Source organism: Rana temporaria, chromosome 1 (genome assembly GCF_905171775.1).
Source record: "Rana temporaria chromosome 1, aRanTem1.1, whole genome shotgun sequence".
Lineage (NCBI taxonomy): Eukaryota > Metazoa > Chordata > Amphibia > Anura > Ranidae > Rana > Rana temporaria.
In genome coordinates this window covers 589,423,161-589,444,570 of record NC_053489.1, presented here as the reverse complement: position 1 = coordinate 589,444,570, position 21,410 = coordinate 589,423,161, and the positions used below count along the sequence as shown (strand labels likewise).

Sequence of the window (21,410 nt, the reverse complement as noted above, 5' to 3'; positions counted from 1 at the left end):
TTGGGGTAAGTGTTTAGAGAGGTGGCGCATAATACAATTACAGGAACGTTTTCTACCTTAATGCAGGGAATGCATTAAGGTTTAAAAAAAAAAAAAAGTCTCGACTTATAGAACCACTTTCAAAAACACCCACATTTGATAAATAGTGCAGACCAAAGTCAATGTTATCTGCATGTGTTCCCACTGAATGTATAAATGCAGCTAAACTCCAGCCTATACTTCAGTCCTGCACAGTTGTATAGGCGCCACTCCTGCTTACTCTAATCGCAATGCGCATTGTTCGATTGTCAGAAAAATTTCTTCTAGCTTTAACCACTCCAGCCTGATTGGCCCTGGAGGCTAGGGTGGTCTGTATGTAATTACAGTCTACCGAGAAACTCCAACTGTTCCCAACTCAAAACCACCCATCAGAGCATTTTAATTATTCCCAAGAACCAAATCACTGCTTGCCATTAAGGCCAAGGAGAGGAATACTGAAGCAGGGTGTTCCAATTGTTTCTAGGAAGCCATTTTTTTTATTGGCATGTTGTTGATGGGAGGGGGGACCGGGAAAATATAAGCAGATTAAGCTTCAGCAATAATTAATCAGCTATTAGAGTCTAGAGAAGTAGAAGAGTTTTACCTTAAAGACATGTGCATAGCCAACTCCTGTGTAATACGATCGTGTTTCCCAGTAGAAGAATATTTCCCAAGCCAGCTAGGAAAATGTGGAGGTTGAGACATGTAACCCTTCATCAATTCCCCGGGCAGGACACTGGCATAGATGGCCTAAAGTAAAAATTAGCAGCGTCACACACCTCAAAAGCCTGAAACAGTACCATGCTCTGGACAATGTCAGATATATAGCCGTTTACTGAATGTGTTCTCCATCACCAGGGAAATATGGAGGCTGCCAATGCAGTCCTACTTTTGAACAAGGGTGAGCTCAGGCGTGTTCGCAACTAGCATCTGCAGAGCTCGCCAGGAAGTGGGCACTGCACAGCGCTAATCGCAGGCAGCGAGACATTTTAGCGATGTGCGACTACAGAGATCGAGGAATGTCTCACTGCCTGTGATTAGCGATGTGTAGTGCCGACTTCCTGGCGGACTCTGCACATGCTAGTTGCGAACACGCCGGAGCTCATCCTTACTTTTGACTATATAGAAATTGCTTGGCTGTTATGATGACCCACTGACTTTAGAACTTTTATGGGCATCACAGCCTAATCATATGAATGTTTTGCTTCCTTAATGAGGAACTTTGAACTTTTTATTCCATAGAGACCAATGTGATACTCTGGTTTGCTATACACCAGACTGGTTTGATCAGTGGCAATCAGCATAGAGATTAACGAATACACACGGAACTTAAGAAACCTGTACAGAAAAAGAAATGGGTGCTGCCACTTCCAAAAATAGTTACTTGGCTGTCATACTGGTTTATTGCGTTCAAAACTTCCCAAGTCACCAACTATAAATGACAGTGTAAGCAAGTCAAGCCACAGCAAATGTTAGAAATCAGGATACCCAAACTTTCAAGTCAGAGATTCAGAAAGTATTTCCAGGAGGTGAACAATGTCAGTGTCCATATTACTCCACATGCGTTTTCCTTAAACAGTACCTCCTTCTGCTATAGCCAGCTTAGCTTTTTGGACTTACTACATACATCCACAAACAGCAAATAGCAGCCATCTTGTGTGGGTTTTGTTCAGCCGTCTCCTGGCTTCAAAGTGAAAGCGATGCAACCATTCCATAGCTGCAATCACTTTCATAGACCCAGCAGCGTGGTGCCTCCCCTCTCCTCCTGTGATTCCCGGGCTTAGGTAAGAGCCCAGGAACACAGCCCCCAAGCTAGGGAAGAGATATTGCTGTGAGACCAAGGCAAATCAATGCCTCGATCTCACATAGTAGTACAAAACAAGCACCTCTGCAGCACTGAATAATGTATGTCTTGAGATAGATTAGTCTGAACTCCTTTTGGGATAACAAGGAAACCGGATGTGATGTTACTTCTGGTTTCAGATACACCATTTTCTGGCCAGTACAGCCAGGGGACACATCTAACAAAGCCGATCTGTGCTTGATTAGATGCTGTGAATTGCAGGGGAGGACCCCCCAATGTCCCCTAATTGGAGGACCCTCAATTAACCACTTGCTGACCGCCGCTTTATGTCAGCAGAATGGCACGGGCAGGCAAAGGGGCGTACCTGTATGTACCTTTGAATTTGCCGCCTAGAGGGCGTGCGCCGCAGGAGTGTGCCTGCGGGTCCCACGAGCTTGATGCTTGGCAGCGGCTGGCGAGGAGAGGCAGAACGGGGAAATGCCAATGTAAACAAGGCATTTCCCTGTTCTGCCTAGCAACATGTCAAGGATCTACTGAAGGCTTATGCGTGAAAAAATAGGATTTTTGCACTCACCGTAAAATCCATTTCTCCGAGTTCATGGACGGACACAGCAGCCTTTGACCTTAGGGTTATATCCTCTTCCTACTCTCCTGAAGGAATCGGATATAACCCTAAGGTCAAAGGCTGCTGTGTCCGTCCATGAACGGAAGAGAAAATAGGATTTTTGTACTCACCGTAAAATCCATTTCTTTGAGTTCATGGACGGACACAGCAGCCTTTGACCTTAGGGTTATATCCTCTTCCTACTCTCCTGAAGGAATCGGATATAACCCTAAGGTCAAAGGCTGCTGTGTCCGTCCATGAACGGAAGAGAAAATAGGATTTTTGTACTCACCGTAAAATCCATTTCTCCGAGTTCATGGATGGACCCAGCAGCCTTTGACCTTAGGGTTATATCCGCTTCCTTCAGTAGAATAGGAAGCGGATATAACCCTAAGGTCAAAGGCTGCCGTGTCCGTCCATGAACGGAAGAGAAATATGGTTTTGGAAAAGCACACCTGTATCTGAACTGCTTATCTACAATACTTGTTTCACCTTCACAAAGAGAAGAAACATTGACTATTCTTGCAAAAGAGAATGCAGAAGTGACTAATACATGAAGGTTTCAAAAGCAGGGGTGATATTTTAACTATTCTGCAAAAGCCACCACAGCTTCAAACATGAACACTGAGCAAAATAGAGACCATATTGTCACGCAACAGTGTTAAGCACTGTATCAAAAATGTAGAGTCAATTGCAACTAGTTCATTACCATATTAAATGTATATATAATAAAGACTAATGTCAGTAGAACAGAAGTGCACAATTTATGTTCTGATCTGCCACGGTCACTCTACCTGCGTGGGCAGGAGACTCCAGGTCTGCTTACTGCGGATAGCCCGGTCTACCAGGTCACCATCGCATATGCTATCAGCCGTTTTGCTCAGCAGTAGTAAGTGTTTCTTCAGGTTTCCACTAAAATAACAAAAGAACAATGATAAGACTACAGGCTAGCACAAAGAACATTGAAAAACAGCCCAAAGTCCTCACCCTGACGCAGCTGGCTTCACATTGATATAATTTTCCTGAACAAAGAGAGGTGCAATCGAGTAGTCATGGAAGAAAAGGTCCAGCTTGTCTATAAGCGTCATGTGGGAATGGTCTCCATCACAACCAAACACCTTGCGTACGACATCAAAAGGACCCTGAAAACAATTACAATTAATCACAAGATGCCCTCTTAATACCAGGTGAAGATTTTCTAAAGCCTAACACACACACACACACACACACACACACACACACAATGAGATTATCAGACAAATCATTGTCTGTTTATTTTTTTACATGCTAGTCTACATATTGAAAAGAAATGGGTTACTAAAGTACAAAAATTCTCGTACGACAGAATAAAATTCGGAAGTGATGTAATGTATTTGTATTGTACGATCTGGTATTGTACAAGAAAAATGTGCACATTTCTTCCTTCAGAAAATTTTGGATGAAAGCTGTGCACTTACGAACAGATTATCGCTCAATCGATTTGAAAGCGGCATTTTGTACGATATTCTGATCATGTGTACGTAAAGGTACGCTCTGTAGCTTATACAAGCATTACCTGCCTCGTTGCAGCTGCACTGCTAAAAGAAAGTATGGCATTTCTTCAAAGCTTTGAAAATATTTATCCACTTGTATAGAAATGAATTACAAATGAAGATAACCACTAAAACTAAAAACGTTACCCTAACCAAACTAAATGACCAATTTGAAACCCGTTCAAGTTCAGAAACTAAGCAACCTAAAATCTCACTTACCATTTTGATGTCCTTTTTGGCATTTTTAGCATTATTCTTTGCTTCATCATAAGTCATGGCCTTATCGCGGGCACTCCACATACTGAGGTTATGAAGAACCTTATAGAAAAAAAAATACAAAGGCCAAGTTCTTTTAGTTACTGACGATTGATAAAAAAATAAAAATAAAATGTTCTGTAGAAAGTCTCACCTGCCGAATGTCTTGGTTGGCCCCAAGGATAATTTCATTCATAGCTGGTGGTGGAATCTTCAATCCTTCCTTGAATGCCACAGACATCATAGCCCCCTGAACATAACAAGTCCCAAATGTTATACTGGTGACCAAATTATAATATAACAAATATAAAATTTCATGCATGATCCAGGGAAAAGGAGGGGGAAATCTTCTGACCTTAATCTGTTCCACTCTGGGCCTCTGGAATCGGAGGTCGAAGCAATAGTTAGCCAGTGACCGGATTTTAGGGTGATTTCGATCATTACACATACATATAATCGGGATCTTTGATTGTTTGATCAGAGAGATTAACTCCTGAAACGAAAAAAAGATAAGATTAAAAGAAAACATTTACATTTATCTGCATACTGGTTCATAAATATCCCATGCAGTGTCAGCGCTGTCTGCGGAAATACTGAATTCCATATATCTACAACCCATCTCTGTCCTACTCTGCATGCATTGCCCCCCCCCCCCCAAAGTAAAACAGTGCTGCCATTTTGACTTCCAAGAACCTCCCCACACACATACTGTCTCGGGACATGTCGTTTTGGGGCAATATGAGAAAGGAACTTAACACTAAGCAGCTGCCCCTGCTATCATTTTAGAAGCCTCGTGGTGACATCACAGGGAGTAATAATCTGTTTATAGCTATAGGGACAAGGGTAAAGGAAAAAAATAATGCTGGTGCACGATGTAGAGAAATAACAGGTACATTTGCATCCTAACCATTCATGTCCTTTAAAATAGACATTATTACCACAGCTGCCAACGCATAAAACAGGAAAAACAGACACAAGGTCACAGCTTTTAGCCATTTTAAAGATCAGCAAAGTAATCAACCACAATTGTGTTTTAAAGGTAAACTCAATAACTGCCTGCAATCATTGTGCAATACAGGTAAGCTACTACTATGTAAAGCAAAATATCCAGGATGACTACTACTATTAAAAAGATCAGCTATTGATACGGCTTTAATAGCAGCCAGCTACAAGTAAGTAATGCAAATCAGATGTGTAACATTGTGATAAGACCAAAGTAATAGATGTGTAGTCCTAGGTGAATGTGTAGCATAGGGAGGCACCAATCAATAAGACTTACATTATAGTACAAAAAACAGTCCTACATGCACCCACTAGAACACGGCAATGAATGACTCATTTTAGCAATTTATAATATTGAATTAAATGCATGTTAAAATAATTGTGCCCTGCCCCATCATCCAAGGTTATTGTTCACATGTAGTCCAGTTTCTACATGATGGCTCCCCGCTAACTCTATGCCCTAAACAGTGTATACTGGGTTTACTCCCGATCAAGAGAATGATAGACATTTTCATATCTTCCTACAGGAATCAACATTCTAGTCATAAAAAGTGATAGCTAGGATGTGGCTTAGGGTCTCTCCACCAACAATACAAGAATGGGCAGCGGCTGTTAACCTTATATTAAAAAAGTCACACACACACACACATAGAAAATGCCTGGCTAAATACCATAAGCTTTGGGATCGGTGATTAGATCAAGTTTCTATCAGCGTAGATCAGGGGTGCCCAACCTTTTGAAGAGCGAGGGCCACTTAAGCGACTTGGTAACTAGTCACGGGACACAATGAGCGGAGTGGGTGGATGGCATGTTCGTGTCTGCTCTGCATATGCAGAGCAGACATGGACACAGCCCACAATACTTTTTAGCAGATCGTATTGGAGGTAGAACACAAGTCGGTTTACGTCTACCACTACTTTAGAGGTGAATGGAGGATCCAGTTGGTCGGACTGACCGTATGAAAGGGGCCCAAGGCTGCTTTCGCACTGATGCGCTGCAGTTTACCCACACCACGAGTGCAACGCAGTGTACCTTTGGCTTTCCTGCACTTTGCAATAGACATCCATTATATTCTGCAGGTTTGGTGCACTTTCAGAAAGCTCACCAAACTCGCATGTAATAACAGAAGTCTATGGCTCAGTGCAGGTAAACTGCTCTGCATCTGCGGATCAGTTTTAAAGCAGTCTAGTAACCACTGCAGAAAAAGACATGCCCATATATACCCTGTGATTTTAGCATTCTATTCCATCTCAGAGCAGGAGGTTGCGGGCCACATCAGAGGGCTCCGCGGGCGCCATCAGAGGGCTCCGCGGGCGCCATCAGAGGGCTCCGCGGGCGCCATCAGAGGGCTCCGCGGGCGCCATCAGAGGGCTCCGCGGGCGCCATCAGAGGGCTCCGCGGGCGCCATCAGAGGGCTCCGCGGGCCACATGTGTCCCCCCGGGCCACTGGTCGGGCATCCCTGGCATAGATGATGAATCTGCTACCATTTGGGTGATGATCATTTGCGTTCACAGCTTTCTATACTGTACATACTTACTATAGTGAATATTGTGTGTTTCGCTGTACCCCTCAATATATTTTATGTCTGACTTTATGTAGGTCTTTCCATTATTGTACATGGAGTATGATATCTGCCTGGATTGTAGTATCGATAGAGTATTCCAGGATTTTCCCCTCTATTGGAAACATGGTTGGTTCTACATGGGCATTGACATTTTCCTTTATTATAATGTACTGGAGTTTACTGTACAGCTCCCAGTTTTGTAGGTTTAATTTTTTCTGTTTGATTAAAAAAAAAAAAAAAAAAAAAAAACACACACACAACAACGTGCCCATTGGAGACAGGGATCTCTACAATAGGGCAATAGACTTGCCTGTACACCCCCTCGGTCTTCATTTCCTGCCATACCGTCCACTTCATCCATGATCAGAACATGCTTGCTCGTTACGGACTTGCTTGTCCCTGATAAATGGACAGACAACATAAGTTACACTGTCAGAGAACAGAACATGGCATTACACATCAGATTACAGAGTCTCTCCCTCTCTCTCCAAAGCATCCAATCAAAATCTGCCTATGCTCTCTCTCTCTCGCACAGATCAGACAAAAGTTAACACCTAGTTTGCATTGCTATACTTTAACACAATCTCTAAATGAAAGCATGTGTATTCTGTAGAGTAATATGCTTTACCTGAATAAAATCCTTTGATGCTGGTATTATTTAGCGATTCTGCCACCACTTCGTTCATGCTTTTTTTGCTGCGGGTGTCACTGGCATTTAGCTCCACGTAACTGTAGCCAAGCTCCTAATTCACAAAGATGACATTTTTTATTTTTATTAGAGAGATCAAACACACCATCCCACACATTATCAGAAACATTACAATGACAGATCATGCTACTTAAAGTGTTACTAAACCCAGGACCCTGCAATCACTATATCCGGTCTCCCACAGTACACAGAACATGGAAATGCAATTATTTTAGAAAATATAAACTGCCTTATCTCATCAGCAGTATACAGCAGTCTTGTTACTTCTATCAGTTCCTGGTTAAGGCTTGTAGAAGCTTTCATTCTTCTCTGATTGTCCTATGAGGCCGCAGGGCCCCTGATCCTCTGTCTGGGTAGTGCCGATTGGCCCTGTGCTGATCACATGCACTCTCCCAAGAATAAAAAAAACACTCTCTAGCAACACACCAAACAGAGCATGTGTAGCTTGTCCCCTTGCCTCTGTTCTATCAGCAGATGGATTGGGGACAGTGAAAGAAGAGGATCAGAGAAGACAGGATCAAACAGCCTTTACACACAATGCAGAGGATTAACCTCTTAGCTTTCACAGTAAGTATAACAAGCATACTTTACTGCATATACAGACTGATTATAACTCTTGTGGGTAACCCCATGGAGGCCAAGCAACAAGTTCACTTTTTATTGTAGACTGTCACAAACAATTACTTACCACCCTTTCATTCCCTCCACCGCTCTGTTGAGCTGCCACAAGAGAAAGCACTGCCCTGCGTAAGTTAGGAGTCAGCTCAAACATGGCGATAGACTCCCTGGGTGATTGCACTGAATGACCAAGCGCTATTACATACTCCTCCATAACTGCAAGTAGCAGGTATTTCCTTTAGCTCTCAGCACTGAATAGAGCAGCAGGAGAGTGATGTAGAATGATGGCAAAACCTCCACTCTTATTCCCATACGAAAACTCACAGAATACAGCAGCTTAAATTATTAAAGTGGTTCTAAAACCTTAAGGTTTTTCATCTTAATGCATTCTATGCATTAAGGTGAAAACCTTCTCTGCTGCAGCTCCCTCCCAGACCCCCACCCCCTTTTTCTTACCTGAGCCTATTAAATCCAGCGATGTGCATGAGCGCAGTGGCTCCAGTCGCCGTCTCTCTCCTCAGACAGATTGATGGCAGCAGGAGCCATTGGCTCCCGCTGCTGTCAATCAAATTCTGTGACACAGGAGCAGGGGGCGGGCCGAGTCCCGCAGTCTGTGTCAATAGTCATGGGACTCGGAAATGAGCATGTGCTGGTGACCCCAGGGAAAGTAGCTTCATGTAGGGGCTCCTAATGAAGAGGGGCTTGGAGCGCCAGCAGGGGACCCCAGAAGAAGAAGATCGTAGTCGATCTGTGCAAAACCATTGCACAGAGCAAGTATAGCATGTGTTATTTTTATAAAAAGAAACACCTGAAGGTTTACAACCACTTTAAGGTGACGTCTGTAAAAGACTAAGCACAAACCGTTTACCTCGCACACAAGCACCGACGTTGTGGTTTTGCCGACTCCTGGTGGACCAGATAACAGGGCTGCTTTAGATGAAGAGCCATCATCCTTCGCTCCAAATTTGTTATATTTTGCTGAAATACAATTCCGTTGTGAGAAACCGCAAGTAATAAACAGAGGTGTTTTCTAAACTATGGTTACAGTCCACATACACTGAATTTAACGAGGTAGTATGGCTGCTTGCTTTGATGCAATCATGAAAAAATAAAATTAAAATTCCAATCTAAAACTCCTAGGATGACAAAGTATCTGTCGCCCTTATAGAATAAACTGAGGCTTACTAATTAAGAAAACCTCAAGTGAAACGCAGCTGAACTAGTACAGGGACCTGCACCCTGATGATTACCCAAGTTACAGAAGAGAGGCTGAAGGACAGGGCCACGAAATGGTTATATAGGGGCCCCACAGAAAAGCATGGGAATCACTGATGCAGTGGAAATAATTAAAGCGGGAGTTCATCCGAAAAAAAAATTTTAACATTAGATTCATATGCTCATTTTGTCAAGGGGAAGCGGGTGTTTTTTTAAAAACGAAGCAGTACTTACCGTTTTAGAGAGCGATCTTCCCCGCCGCTTCCGGGTATGGTCTTCGGGTCTGGGCGTTCCTATTTGATTGACAGTCTTCCAACAGGCTTCGTGACGCGATAAATCGTGACGCGATAGATGCGACCGTCGGAAGCCTGTCAATTAAATAGGAACGCCCAGTCCCGCAGCCCATACCCGGAAGCGGCGGAGAAGATCGCTCTCTAAAAAAGTAAGAACTGCTTAGTTTTTAAAAAAAATAGCCGATTCCCCTAGACAAAATGAGCATCAATCTAATGTTAAAAATTTACATTTCTGGGTGAACCTCCACTTTAAGGCATGTAAGTAAGCATCTCTGATCTCCACAGAAGAAAAGTTGGAGGTGAAAAACCAAGGAGGCAGCAGGGGGCTAAACTTCCACTTTCTTCACCCATCTGAGGTCCAAGCTGTCCAAGTATTTAAAAAGATTAACAAACATCCCCACACCCTGGAAAGTGGGGGTGCACCTTCATGCAGAGGCAGGCTTGTCTGAGGATTTGGCAGACTATGAGCTAGAATTTGCGCAGCCTCATTGTAAGTAATAATTTTACGTTTCCCGGGAGTTCAGCTTTAAGACTTCCCTGTATCCCTCCCATATTTTATTATACATTTTATTCAGATACTTACACCTGTCGATTACTGGGCCGATTACTGGGGGTAAAAATGGTGGGGAAGCAGAAAGATACTGCGACACAATGATTTTCGAACCACAAAGCTCAACGTGTAACTTGCGGCAAATATTTTTTTTTTTTTTTTTTGGATAAAGAGGGTTATAACAGCTGTCAGTTTTTATTTCTACCTCTGCCCCCATTTGGGTGTTTGCCCCTCTCTTAGATCTCTTTCCCTTTATCATTGAAAGTGAAAGAAAACCCCAAACTTTGGGTTGTCCCCAGAAAAATAATAGCAGGGAAATGGGGACACTCGTACTGTTTGGCTATGGGACAGGAAGTGAAGGGAAATCTCTGCAATGGGACACAGATGGCAACAAATAATAATCTGAGAAGGGTTTTATATCCATCTATCTATATAGATATTATATCTTTTCTACAATGTAAGGTAGTGAGTGTACAGCTTGTATAACAGTGTAAATTTGCCGTCCCCTCAAAATAACTCAATACACAGCCATTAATGTCTAAACCGCTGGAAACAAAAGTGAGTACACCCCTAGGTGAAAATGTCCAAATTGGGCCCTCCCCGGGGTCATGCGACTTGTTATTGTTACAAGGTCTCAGGTGTGAATGGGGAGCAGGTGTGTTAAATTTGGTGTTGTCGCTCTCACTCTCTCATACTGGTCACTGGAAGTTCAACAGGGTGCCTCAGGGCAAAGAACTCTGAGGATCTTTAAAAAAAAAAAAAAAAGAATTGTTGCTCTACATAAAGAGGGCCTAGGCTATAAGAAGGTTGCCAAGACCCTGAAACTGAGCTGCAGCACGGTGTCCAAGACCATACAGCGGTTTAACAGGACAGGTTCCATTTAGAACAGGCCTCACTATGGTTGACCAAAGAAGTTGAGTGCGCATGCTCCGTGTCATATCCAGAGGTTGTCTTTGGGAAATAGATGCATGAGTGCTGCCAGCATTGCTGCAGAGGTTGAAGGGGGGGGGGGGGTCTGCATGTCGTCTCAGAAGGAAGCATCTTCTAAAGATGATGCACAAGAAAGCCTGCAAGCAGTTTACCGAAGACAAGCAGACTAAGGACATGGATTGCTGGAACCATGTCCTGTGGTCTGATGAGACCAAGATAAATGTATTTGGCTCCAATGGTGACAAGCATGTGTGACAGCAACAGGTGAGGAGTACAAAGACAAGTGTGTCTACAGTCAAGCATGGTGGTGGGAGTGTCATGGTCTGGGGCTGCATGAGTGCTGCCGGAACTGGGGAGCTACAGTTCATTGAGGGAACCATGAATGCCAACATGTACTGTGACATACTGAAGCAAAGCATGACCCCCCTCCTTTTCGGAGACTGGGCCGCAGGGCAGTATTCCAACATGATAACGACTCCAAACACACCTCCAAGACCACCACTGCCATGCTAAAGAATCTGAGGGTAAAGGTGATGAACTGGCCAAGCATGTCTCCAGACCTAAACCCTATTGAGCGTCTGTGGGGCATCCTCAAATGGAAGGTGGAGGAGCGCAAGGTCTCTAACATCCACCAGATCCATGATGTCAGAGGAGTGGAAGAGGACTCCAGTGGCAACTTGTGAACTCCATGCCCAAGAGGGTTAAGGCAGTGCTGTAAAAATAAATGGTGGCCACACAAAATATTGACACTGAGGCCCAATTTGGACATTTTCACTTAGGGGTTTACTGACTTTTGTGCCAGCGGTTTAGACATTAATGGCTGCAAATTGAGTGAACAGCAAATTTACACTGTTATACAAGCTGTACACTCACTACTTTATATTGTAGCAAAGCATCATGTCTTCAGTGTTGTCACATGAAAAGATAATAAAATATTGACAAAAATGTATGGGATGTACTCACTTTTGTGAGATATTGTGTCTGTATATTAATATATTTAAAAAAAATAAATTTATATATATATAGTGCCTTGCGAAAGTATTCGGCCCCCTTGAACTTTGTGACCTTTTGCCACATTTCAGGCTTCAAACATAAAGATATAAAACTGTAATTTTTTTTTGAAGAATCAACAAGTGGGACACAATCATGAAGTGGAACGAAATTTATTGGATATTTCAAACTTTTAAAAAAAATAAAAAACTGAAAAATTGGGCGTGCCAAATTATTCAGCCCCTTTACTTTCAGTGCAGCAAACTCTCTCCAGAAGTTCAGTGAGGATCTCTGAATGATCCAATGTTGACCTAAATGACTAATGATGATAAATAGAATCCACCTGTGTGTAATCAAGTCTCCATATAAATGCACCTGCACTGTGATAGTCTCAGAGGTCCGTTTAAAGCGCAGAGAGCATCATGAAGAACAAGGAACACACCAGGCAGGTCCGAGATACTGTTGTGGAGAAGTTTAAAGCCGGATTTGGATACAAAAAGATTTACCAAGCTTTAAACATCCCAAGGAGCACTGTGCAAGCGATAATATTGAAATGGGAGTATCAGACCACTGCAAATCTACGAAGACCTGGCCGTCCCTCTAAACTTTCAGCTCATACAAGGAGAAGACTGATCAGGATGAACTGCAGAGATACAGCTGAGGTGGGAGACTCTGTCCATAGGACAACAATCAGTCCCTGTATACTGCACAAATCTGGCCTTTATGGAAGAGTGGCAAGAAGAAAGCCATTTCTTAAAGATATCCATAAAAAGTGTCGTTTAAAGTTTGCCACAAGCCACCTGGGAGACACACCAAACATATGGAAGAAGGTGCTCTGGTCAGATGAAACCAAAATCAAACTTTTTGGCAACAATGCAAAACGTTATGTTTGGCGTAAAAGCAACACAGCTCATCACCCTGAACACACCATCCCCACTGTGAAACATGGTGGTGGCAGCATCATGGTTTGGGCCTGCTTTTCTTCAGCAGGGACAGGGAAGATGGTTACAATTGATGGGAAGATGGATGGAGCCAAATACAGGACCATTCTGGAAGACAATCTGATGGAGTCTGCAAAAGACCTGAGACTGGGACGGAGATTTGTCTTCCAACAAGACAATGATCCAAAACATAAAGCAAAATATACAATGGAATGGTTCACAAATAAACATATCCCGGTGTTAGAATGGCCAAGTCAAAGTCCAGACCTGAATCCAATCGAGAATCTGTGGAAAGAACTGAAAACTGCTGTTCACAAACGCTCTCCATCCAACCTCACTGAGCTCGAGTGGTTTTGCAAGGAGGAATGGGCAAAAATTTCAGTCTCTCGATGTGCAAAACTGATAGAGACATACCCCAAGCGACTTACAGCTGTAATCGCAGCAAAAGGAGGCGCTACAAAGTATTAACTTAAGGGGGCTGAATAATTTAGCACGCCCAATTTTTCAGTTTTTTTATTTGTTAAAAAAGTTTGAAATATCCAATAAATTTCGTTCCACTTCATGATTGTGTCCCACTTGTTGTTGATTCTTCAAAAAAAATTACAGTTTTATGTCTTTATGTTTGAAGCCTGAAATGTGGCAAAAGGTCGCAAAGTTCAAGCGGGCCGAATACATACATACATAATTATATATATATATATATATATATATATATATATATATATATATATATATATATATATATATATATATATATATATATATATATATATATATACACACACACACACACACACACACACAAACACACCACTACCGCCAAAGAAGACAAAAAGTATACTAACCAACAGGTTTCTTGTCTCCGGAATGGTTTTTGTGCCAGTCTTTCAGCCATCTAATAAGCTTATTAGTACAGCTCTGCTCTCCCTGCTGCCCTATGATCGCCTTTAGCGATGTTGGTCTGTATTTATCTACCCAAAGTAGACTCTCCGTCTTTGTTTTTGCCGATTCCAGTGATCTGATGGAGACTGGCTTCTCCTCCTGTTTTAGATTTGTCTTTATATAATCACTTGAAAGCTCTGCATCGATTGCTAGTTTCTTCCCCCGTGGCGATTCTCTTTTCTGGGGGGTAAATTTCCTCTTTGCCGGGCTTTGTTTTTTCACTTCTGCCACTTTTTTCTTTTCTGGGGTCTTTTCTACTTTTACTTTCCCCTAAACAGAAAACAAATTCAAACTATGTTTTAATAATGGTGCAAATATAAAACACATATTTAATAAGGCACAGAGTAAAGTACAGTGACCTACAGCAACCGATTCTTTTGAAAAAACCAAGAAAAAATAATAATTCATAACTCATAGAATCTGACGAGTTTCTGAGATTCTATCGGCCTCTTGGTAGAATCTAGATGCACAAATTCCATCTGACTGGTGATGTTGCATAGTGGGATTAGTCCAGTGTCTGACAAATCCCCTCAACATAATAGGAACATATCCACCACACTCAGGCAGGACCCAGGACCTCTAACTGTGCTTAAACTCCACATTGAGGAATAATGGGTCTAATGGGAAGATCACAGGACATGTTTCAAGGAAACTCCCTCAACTGAGGAGGAAGAGGAGGGTCCCTCGAAACGCGTCCTGTGACCATGGACACCAGTTGGGCAATATCATCTATCGATATCTAGGAGTAAGCCCAGGCACATTGCATGAGCCAGAAGTCCGGGCAGTTCTCCATTCAGCAGCCAGCGGCACAGCGATCCAGAAAATGTGAAGCCTGGCACACACCATCTGATTTTCTGCGTACAAAGCGTAGGACTTTTGTCCGAAGTGCGTAGGCCATGAACTTGTCTTGCATACTAATGGCCAACAAACACGAAACTATGTTTTTTTAGCTCTTTAGCGCTACCCTTTGGGCAACTTCTGCTAATGTTGTGTTATGGTTAGCATTGCTTCTGAGCATGCGTGTTTGTACGTTGGAGTTTTGTCCGAAGGACTTGTGTACACACGATCAGATAATCCGACAACACACATTTGTTGGCAGAAAATTTGACAATTGTCCGATGGAGCGTACAAGCATTTGGATTTTCCAACAACAGCCTGTCAACACACAATTCGTCGGAAAATCCGATCGTGTGTACAGGCCTTAAAGCGGGGTTCCAACCACAATTAGCATTTTTTAAAAGGTATGTCCTTTCATCATGCGTTTTTATAATATAAATCCGGTCACTTACTATTTTACAGTCCGCCGCTGCTCCGCATAGTTATTCAAAAAACATAGTTTATAAAACTATATCTACACCGTTGTCATTTTGCTTGTGGGCATTGTGAAGCCCACAAGCACTTCCTGGAAGTCTTGGATGGGGAGTGATAATTGGGTAGCGCACTGCATCCTGGGAAATGATGACACACATTTCCCAGGAGCATTAGAGGGAGATGTCAGGATCCTAGGTGATTCCAAAGGCAGATTTTGTGGGACTGCATAGGAACAGGCATTTCCAGATGAGTAAAAACATTTTTTTCTTCTTTTTTAGGTCTAATGAGCATAATAATGAAATAAAAACATTTGGGGATGGAAACTCCACTTTTAGAATTTCAGTTCATCCATCCACTGTGTGTGTATGGGACTTGGTCAATGGAGCAGGCTCTCCCTCACCCTGTTTCCATATGTGTCCATTTATTCACTTTTGAATAAATCATATGGAACTTACTACACCAGAGTGGTTGCGCTGTCTCTCCCATTCCTCTCCCCCCCTCCTGAATTTGTTTTCATACATACAGAGTCCCCTCCTCTTGCGGATGGCAGCACCCCTGGTTTGTTAAAGGGCTACCCTACCCCACAGGAACATTTTTTCCCAATAAACGCCTATGTTACAGTCATACCTACCTCTTTTTCTGCTGCTATTACATACTTGGATTTTTTCCCCGGTAAGGTGCGAATTAAATGAAACAGGGCATCCTCATCAAGAATCTTTGTCCCCATACTTTCTGCCTGCATACAGAAAATTTGCATCACACATTATTTTACAGATATTGCACCACATGTTAAATTTAGCTGAAGGATTCTTTTTAAACAGAAAGTTGTACAAAAGTCTAAAAAAATTATTGTATAAAAAGGTTTACAATCATAAGCATATAAAACAACTGAACACATACATTCTAAAACATATTAACAAAACATGCAAAGCTGGGGAGAGGTCACCCTGAACTTACCTTGAGACTAGAATTACACCTAGGTCCCAAATGATAGGGAATTTTAGGGGACAGTTCTCATTTGCATATTTAATGTCGCCATAAGGGATAATCTGATTAACCAATGATTTCTACTGGGCTACAGTAGGCAAGGACAAGGATGGACTTTAACAGTTATGGCTTTAGAAGCAAAAAACGTTATTTGTAAAAATATTCTGGTCAGTATTCTTCATCAAGTATACTTAAGTTTACAAGGAAGGGTCAATCGTGGCAAGGTGGTGAGCCCAGTAACCATTTGCTGCCAAAAGTTATATATTAACATGACAACCCCAAATGAGATGCCTGAAATCTGCCGGGGGTCCATTACATTGTTATACATGATATGCAAGATAGGCAGGCAGAGGAGATAGGAAATGTTTTTAAACCTTAAAGTGGTAGCAACGCCTAACACTAATTCTTAAGTAATAGGTGTTTGTGGATTAGGTGTTAACTGTAACCTACATTAATATATAGATACACATTTGTTTCCGGTTGATTTAAAAAAAAAAAATTATATATATATATATATATATATATATATATATATATATATATATATATATATATATATATATATATATATATATATATATATATATATAAATAAAACACACACATTTATATTAATAATAAGAGCCTCAGTGTGCGTTTTTTTTTTTCATTTTTCGCACACATTACAAATCTTAGAACCAACAATCATATTTTCTTATTTTCTGAAAGCAGAGGTCCTGGAGAATAAAATTCTGGTGGTTTCATTTTTTATGTAATGCGATATTTGTGCAGCCATTTATCAAACTAATAATAGTAATAATAATAAAATGAATTTTTGTGCACGCAAACTAAAAACTGCAAGTACCCAAGAAATCGCATCAAACTTTAAAGGCATTTACAGGTGTAGAGTGAATGTTGGTTCTACGGCGACGATCATAGTGATATGCACACGTGGTGCAAACGCAGTTTACATTAGTTTGCAGGACCTACATGCGAGTTTGCACAAGGGGACAGGGGTGCTTGTAAAAATTCTCACCATTTAACTACTTGCCGACCAGCCGCCGTCATTCTACGGCGGCAGGTCGGCTCTCCTGGGCAAGAGCACGTAGTATAACGTCAGCTCTCTGAGTGGCCACTAGCCCCCGACTCCCGTGCGTGTGCCCGGCGGGCGCGATCGCCGCCGGGCACACGCGATCGCTCGTTACAGAGCGGGGACCGGGAGCTGTGTGTGTAAACACACAGCTCCCGGTCCTGTCAGCGGGGGAAATGCTGATCTTCTGTTCATACAATGTATGAACAGAGGATCAGTGTTTTCCCTCGTGAGGCCACCCCCCCCCCCCACAGTAAGAACACACCCAGGGACATACTTAACCCCTTCCCCGCCCCCTAGTGTTAACCCCTTCACTGCCAGTGGCATTGTTATAGTAATCCAATGCATTTTTATAGCACAGATCGCTATAAAAATGCCACTGGTCCCAAAAATGTGTCAAAAGTGTCCGAAGTGTCCGCCATAATGTCGCAGTACCGAAAAAAAAATCGCTGATCGCCGCCATTAGTAGTAAAAAAAATATATTAATAAAAAGGACATAAAAATACCCCCTATTTTGTAAACGCTATAACTTTTGCGCAAACCAATCAATAAACGCTTATTGCGATTTTTTTACGAAAAATACGTAGAAGAATACGTCTCGGCCTAAACTGAGGGAATTTTTTTTTTTTATATATATTTTTGGGGGATATTTATTACAGCAAAAAGTAAAAAAATATTCATTTTTTTCAAAATTGTCGCTCTATAATATCTTTAATGTTTTCTTTATTTAACCGTATTGCTATAACAAGCAGCCTATGTGATAGCATTGGGCAGGTGACAGGTAATCTTTACGGAGGCATCAGGGGTCAATAACTATGGGAGGCAGCGGAAAGTGGAGGCCTTGCTCTGTACCATAAAAGTGATCGGGCAGCTGTAGAGTTGCCCAAAACAGTTTTACTAGACAGCCAATCACAGGCTGTGACAAAAAAAGAAAGAAAAAGATACCAAGTTTATATATCCATATATTTATTTTAATTAAAAGCAATGCATTTCATATTCTGCTTACGGTTTCAAAAACCTATTTTCTATTCATACAAAATACAGAACCATACCTTCTCACGTTTGGACTCGCCTCCGTCACGGCCCATGATGAGGTAATTGGTCTTTTTGCTGACATTTCCAGTTACCTTTCCACCATATCTTTCAACTAAAGACTTGGCTTCATCTCGTTCTATGGACTCTAAGACTCCAGTTATGACAAAAGTCAACCCCTCCATGCAGTTATCTGCACCCTAACAAGATTTAAAGAGAATACAACAATTAGGTTTCTCATTGTGGAGTGTGTTGATTAAATACTGACTCTACACAGAGTAACTAACCCAAAGTGCTTAAAAGAGTGACTCGTAAAATGCCACGGGTTGCAGGAAAAAAAAAACTTTGCTCGATTCCCCTATCAACACAGTGTTGATGCGGGAATCCCTGCTGCCGGGCAATTGTCTTCTGCTGGCGGGGCAGCTGTCCCCACCGGGAGGGGACCGTGATTTTTTTTTTTTTAAAGGGTAAATTTTATTGAGATTTCACAAAAATAAACACAAACAAAAAATGAGACAGAAAAAAAAAAAAATTACATCACATGGCTTTTGCAATACACAGTAAAAAATATATCAGTTCAGTAAAACATGACTCCCGATAATGTGCGTAGTAACCATGTTTAACCATAGAGTCACAAGCATATGTCGGTAAAAACAGTTTCCAGTCATAAAGACGATCATAACATATATTCACTTAACCCGCCTCCCCATTTCCGGAGGTGTATTTCAGCCACGCAGTCCAAATTTTATCAAATTTTTTAGGGCAACCCCTGGCTATGTAAGTCAATTTGTACATTGGCACCGCCCGGCTCACCAGATCCACCCAGCATTGCAGCGACGGAGGAACCGGGTCTCTCCATCTAAGGGCTATCGCCTTCTTTGCATAGCAGAACAGTATTCTAACTAGCACCCTTCTCGACTCCGACAGCTCCTCCTCGTCCAGATCTCCCAGCAGGCACCTGGCAGGGGAGTATATATTCGGGAGGGCTAAGACTTCCTCCATGAATCGAAGAATTGCCTTCCAGAATCCTGCCACATGGGGGCATAGCCACACCATGTGGAAGTCGCCGCCCACTGCCCCCCCACACCTGGGGGGACCGTGATTTATGCTAGAGACTATAGAAGTCGCTAGCAATAATTGTAAGAGAATCTGGCAGCCTGGTTGTACCCAAGTTGATCGATCAACTTGGTACATTCAGCCTGCTCAATAACGGTTCAAATCTTGGCCGGTTCAGCAGGATTCACTGTGTATGTTCGGCCTAACTTTAACCCAAGCTATGCGGATTTAGAAAATCATATTTTTCATAACTCCTTACCTGAGGAATATCCTTGGATCCCAAAGCTTTAGGGCCTTCTCGACTGAGATAACTTCTATATGCCATATAGTTACCCCGTTTCTTTTCAGAATCTTCCGGACTGGTCTGTTACAGATAATCACTGTTAGATTCTTATATATGCATCATGACAAACTAAAACATAACATACCTCCGACAGAATTCTGAAAGTAGAACTGTAGGCAAAACTTTATTTTTTTTCCCATTTTGAATAGAGTAAGGGAGGGTTATAACACCCGTCAGGTTTCTTTTTTTACCACCTGTGTCCCATTGGGGAGATTTACATCGACTTCCTGCTCCAAAGCCAAAAACTGGAAATAAGAGGAAATCCCTGGGGCAACCCTTTTTTTTCATTTTCTAAAAAAAAAAAAGTTTTGCCTTTAGTTATAACTGAAAGATCCATCAGTCTGTTAATTAATATGTGACTTGCTAAATCTGAAACATCCTGAAAGTCAAAATTGACTTTGCTCTAAAGAGAACAGAATAAACCATACAGTGTCCATTTATTGACACAGGTCCTAGGATCAGCTTTTCAGTCTGTTTGACATTAAATTGTTGCTGTTCATATGTATTTGTTCTAAATCTCTTCCTGGAAACTCCATGCATGAACAGTTTCAATAAGAACATACAATATATGAAGGTCTTTAAACTGATATTCACGCACACCACCAGTTGTATGTTATTAAAGTAGAACTCCAGCCAAAGCCTTTTGTTTTGGATAGAACTGGAAGGGCGTAAACCCTCTAAGGGAGTTTTGTTTTTGCTGCCATTGTCCCTGATGAGATTGCCTTTCAAATTCTGTTGTGTCACCAGGATATGAAGTGAAGGAAATCTCCCCAACAGGTTTAAACTTCAAAACAAAAAAATCTTTTAGAGTAAATTTTCAGGTGTAATTTGTGTTTGTGTTTTTATTTTGCGGTGTCACCTGGACAAGGACTATCACCCCAGCAATTCAAACTTGTCATCCAAAAGGATTCCCACTCAAACCAAAAGACAAAAAAACGTCAACTTCAAGTTAACCACTTAAGCCCCGGACCAATATGCTGCTAAATGCCCAAAGGAGTTTTTACAATTCGGCACTGCGTCGCTTTAACAGACAATTGCGCGGTGGTGCGAAGGTGGCTCCCAAACAAAATTGGCGTCCTTTTTTCCCCACAAATAGAGCTTTCTTTTGGTGGTATTTGATCACCTCTGTGGTTATTTTTTGCGCTATAAACAAAAATAGAGCGACAATTTTGAAAAAAATGCAATATTTCTTACTTTTTGCTGTAATAAATATCCCCCAAAAACATATACTGTATTTATCGGCGTATAACACGCACCGGCGTATAACGCGCACCCTAATTTTAAGAGGGAAGTTTCAGGAAAAAAACTTTCAACAGCCCCTTTTATATTCCAAAGCCCCCCCCCCCTGCACATTACACAGATCTCATCACATTACATATAGATACCAGCACATTACACATAGATACCAGCACATTACACATAGATACCAGCACATTACACATAGATACCAGCACATTACACATAGATACCAGCACATTACACATAGATACCAGCACATTGCATAGATCTCAGCACATTGCATAGATATCAGCACACTATGTAGCCCCCCCCCCCCCTCCATACACTACACAGCATTGTCTCCCTTGCACAGTACAGCTCATTTACATTACACAGCCCCCTTGCACTCCCAGGAGACTGCCAGCA

The 21,410-nt window shown here is 41.9% G+C and overlaps 1 protein-coding gene across 2 annotated transcripts in view; it reads right to left on the bottom strand.

Moving 5' to 3' along the window:
• RFC1 (replication factor C subunit 1) overlaps positions 1–21,410 on the bottom strand; it is a 97,337-nt gene that overhangs the window by 9,419 nt on the left and 66,508 nt on the right. For both annotated transcript variants that reach the window (XM_040335123.1, XM_040335124.1), the window contains 13 exons: positions 19,683–19,787; positions 18,388–18,567; positions 15,911–16,015; positions 13,872–14,238; positions 8,976–9,085; positions 7,409–7,523; positions 7,091–7,179; positions 4,569–4,706; positions 4,368–4,463; positions 4,178–4,276; positions 3,414–3,568; positions 3,221–3,338; positions 623–768 (listed from right to left, as the gene is read on the bottom strand). In XM_040335123.1, coding sequence (XP_040191057.1) covers positions 623–768; positions 3,221–3,338; positions 3,414–3,568; positions 4,178–4,276; positions 4,368–4,463; positions 4,569–4,706; positions 7,091–7,179; positions 7,409–7,523; positions 8,976–9,085; positions 13,872–14,238; positions 15,911–16,015; positions 18,388–18,567; positions 19,683–19,787 — 1,823 coding nt within the window. The remainder of the gene's footprint in view (positions 1–622; positions 769–3,220; positions 3,339–3,413; positions 3,569–4,177; positions 4,277–4,367; positions 4,464–4,568; positions 4,707–7,090; positions 7,180–7,408; positions 7,524–8,975; positions 9,086–13,871; positions 14,239–15,910; positions 16,016–18,387; positions 18,568–19,682; positions 19,788–21,410) is intronic.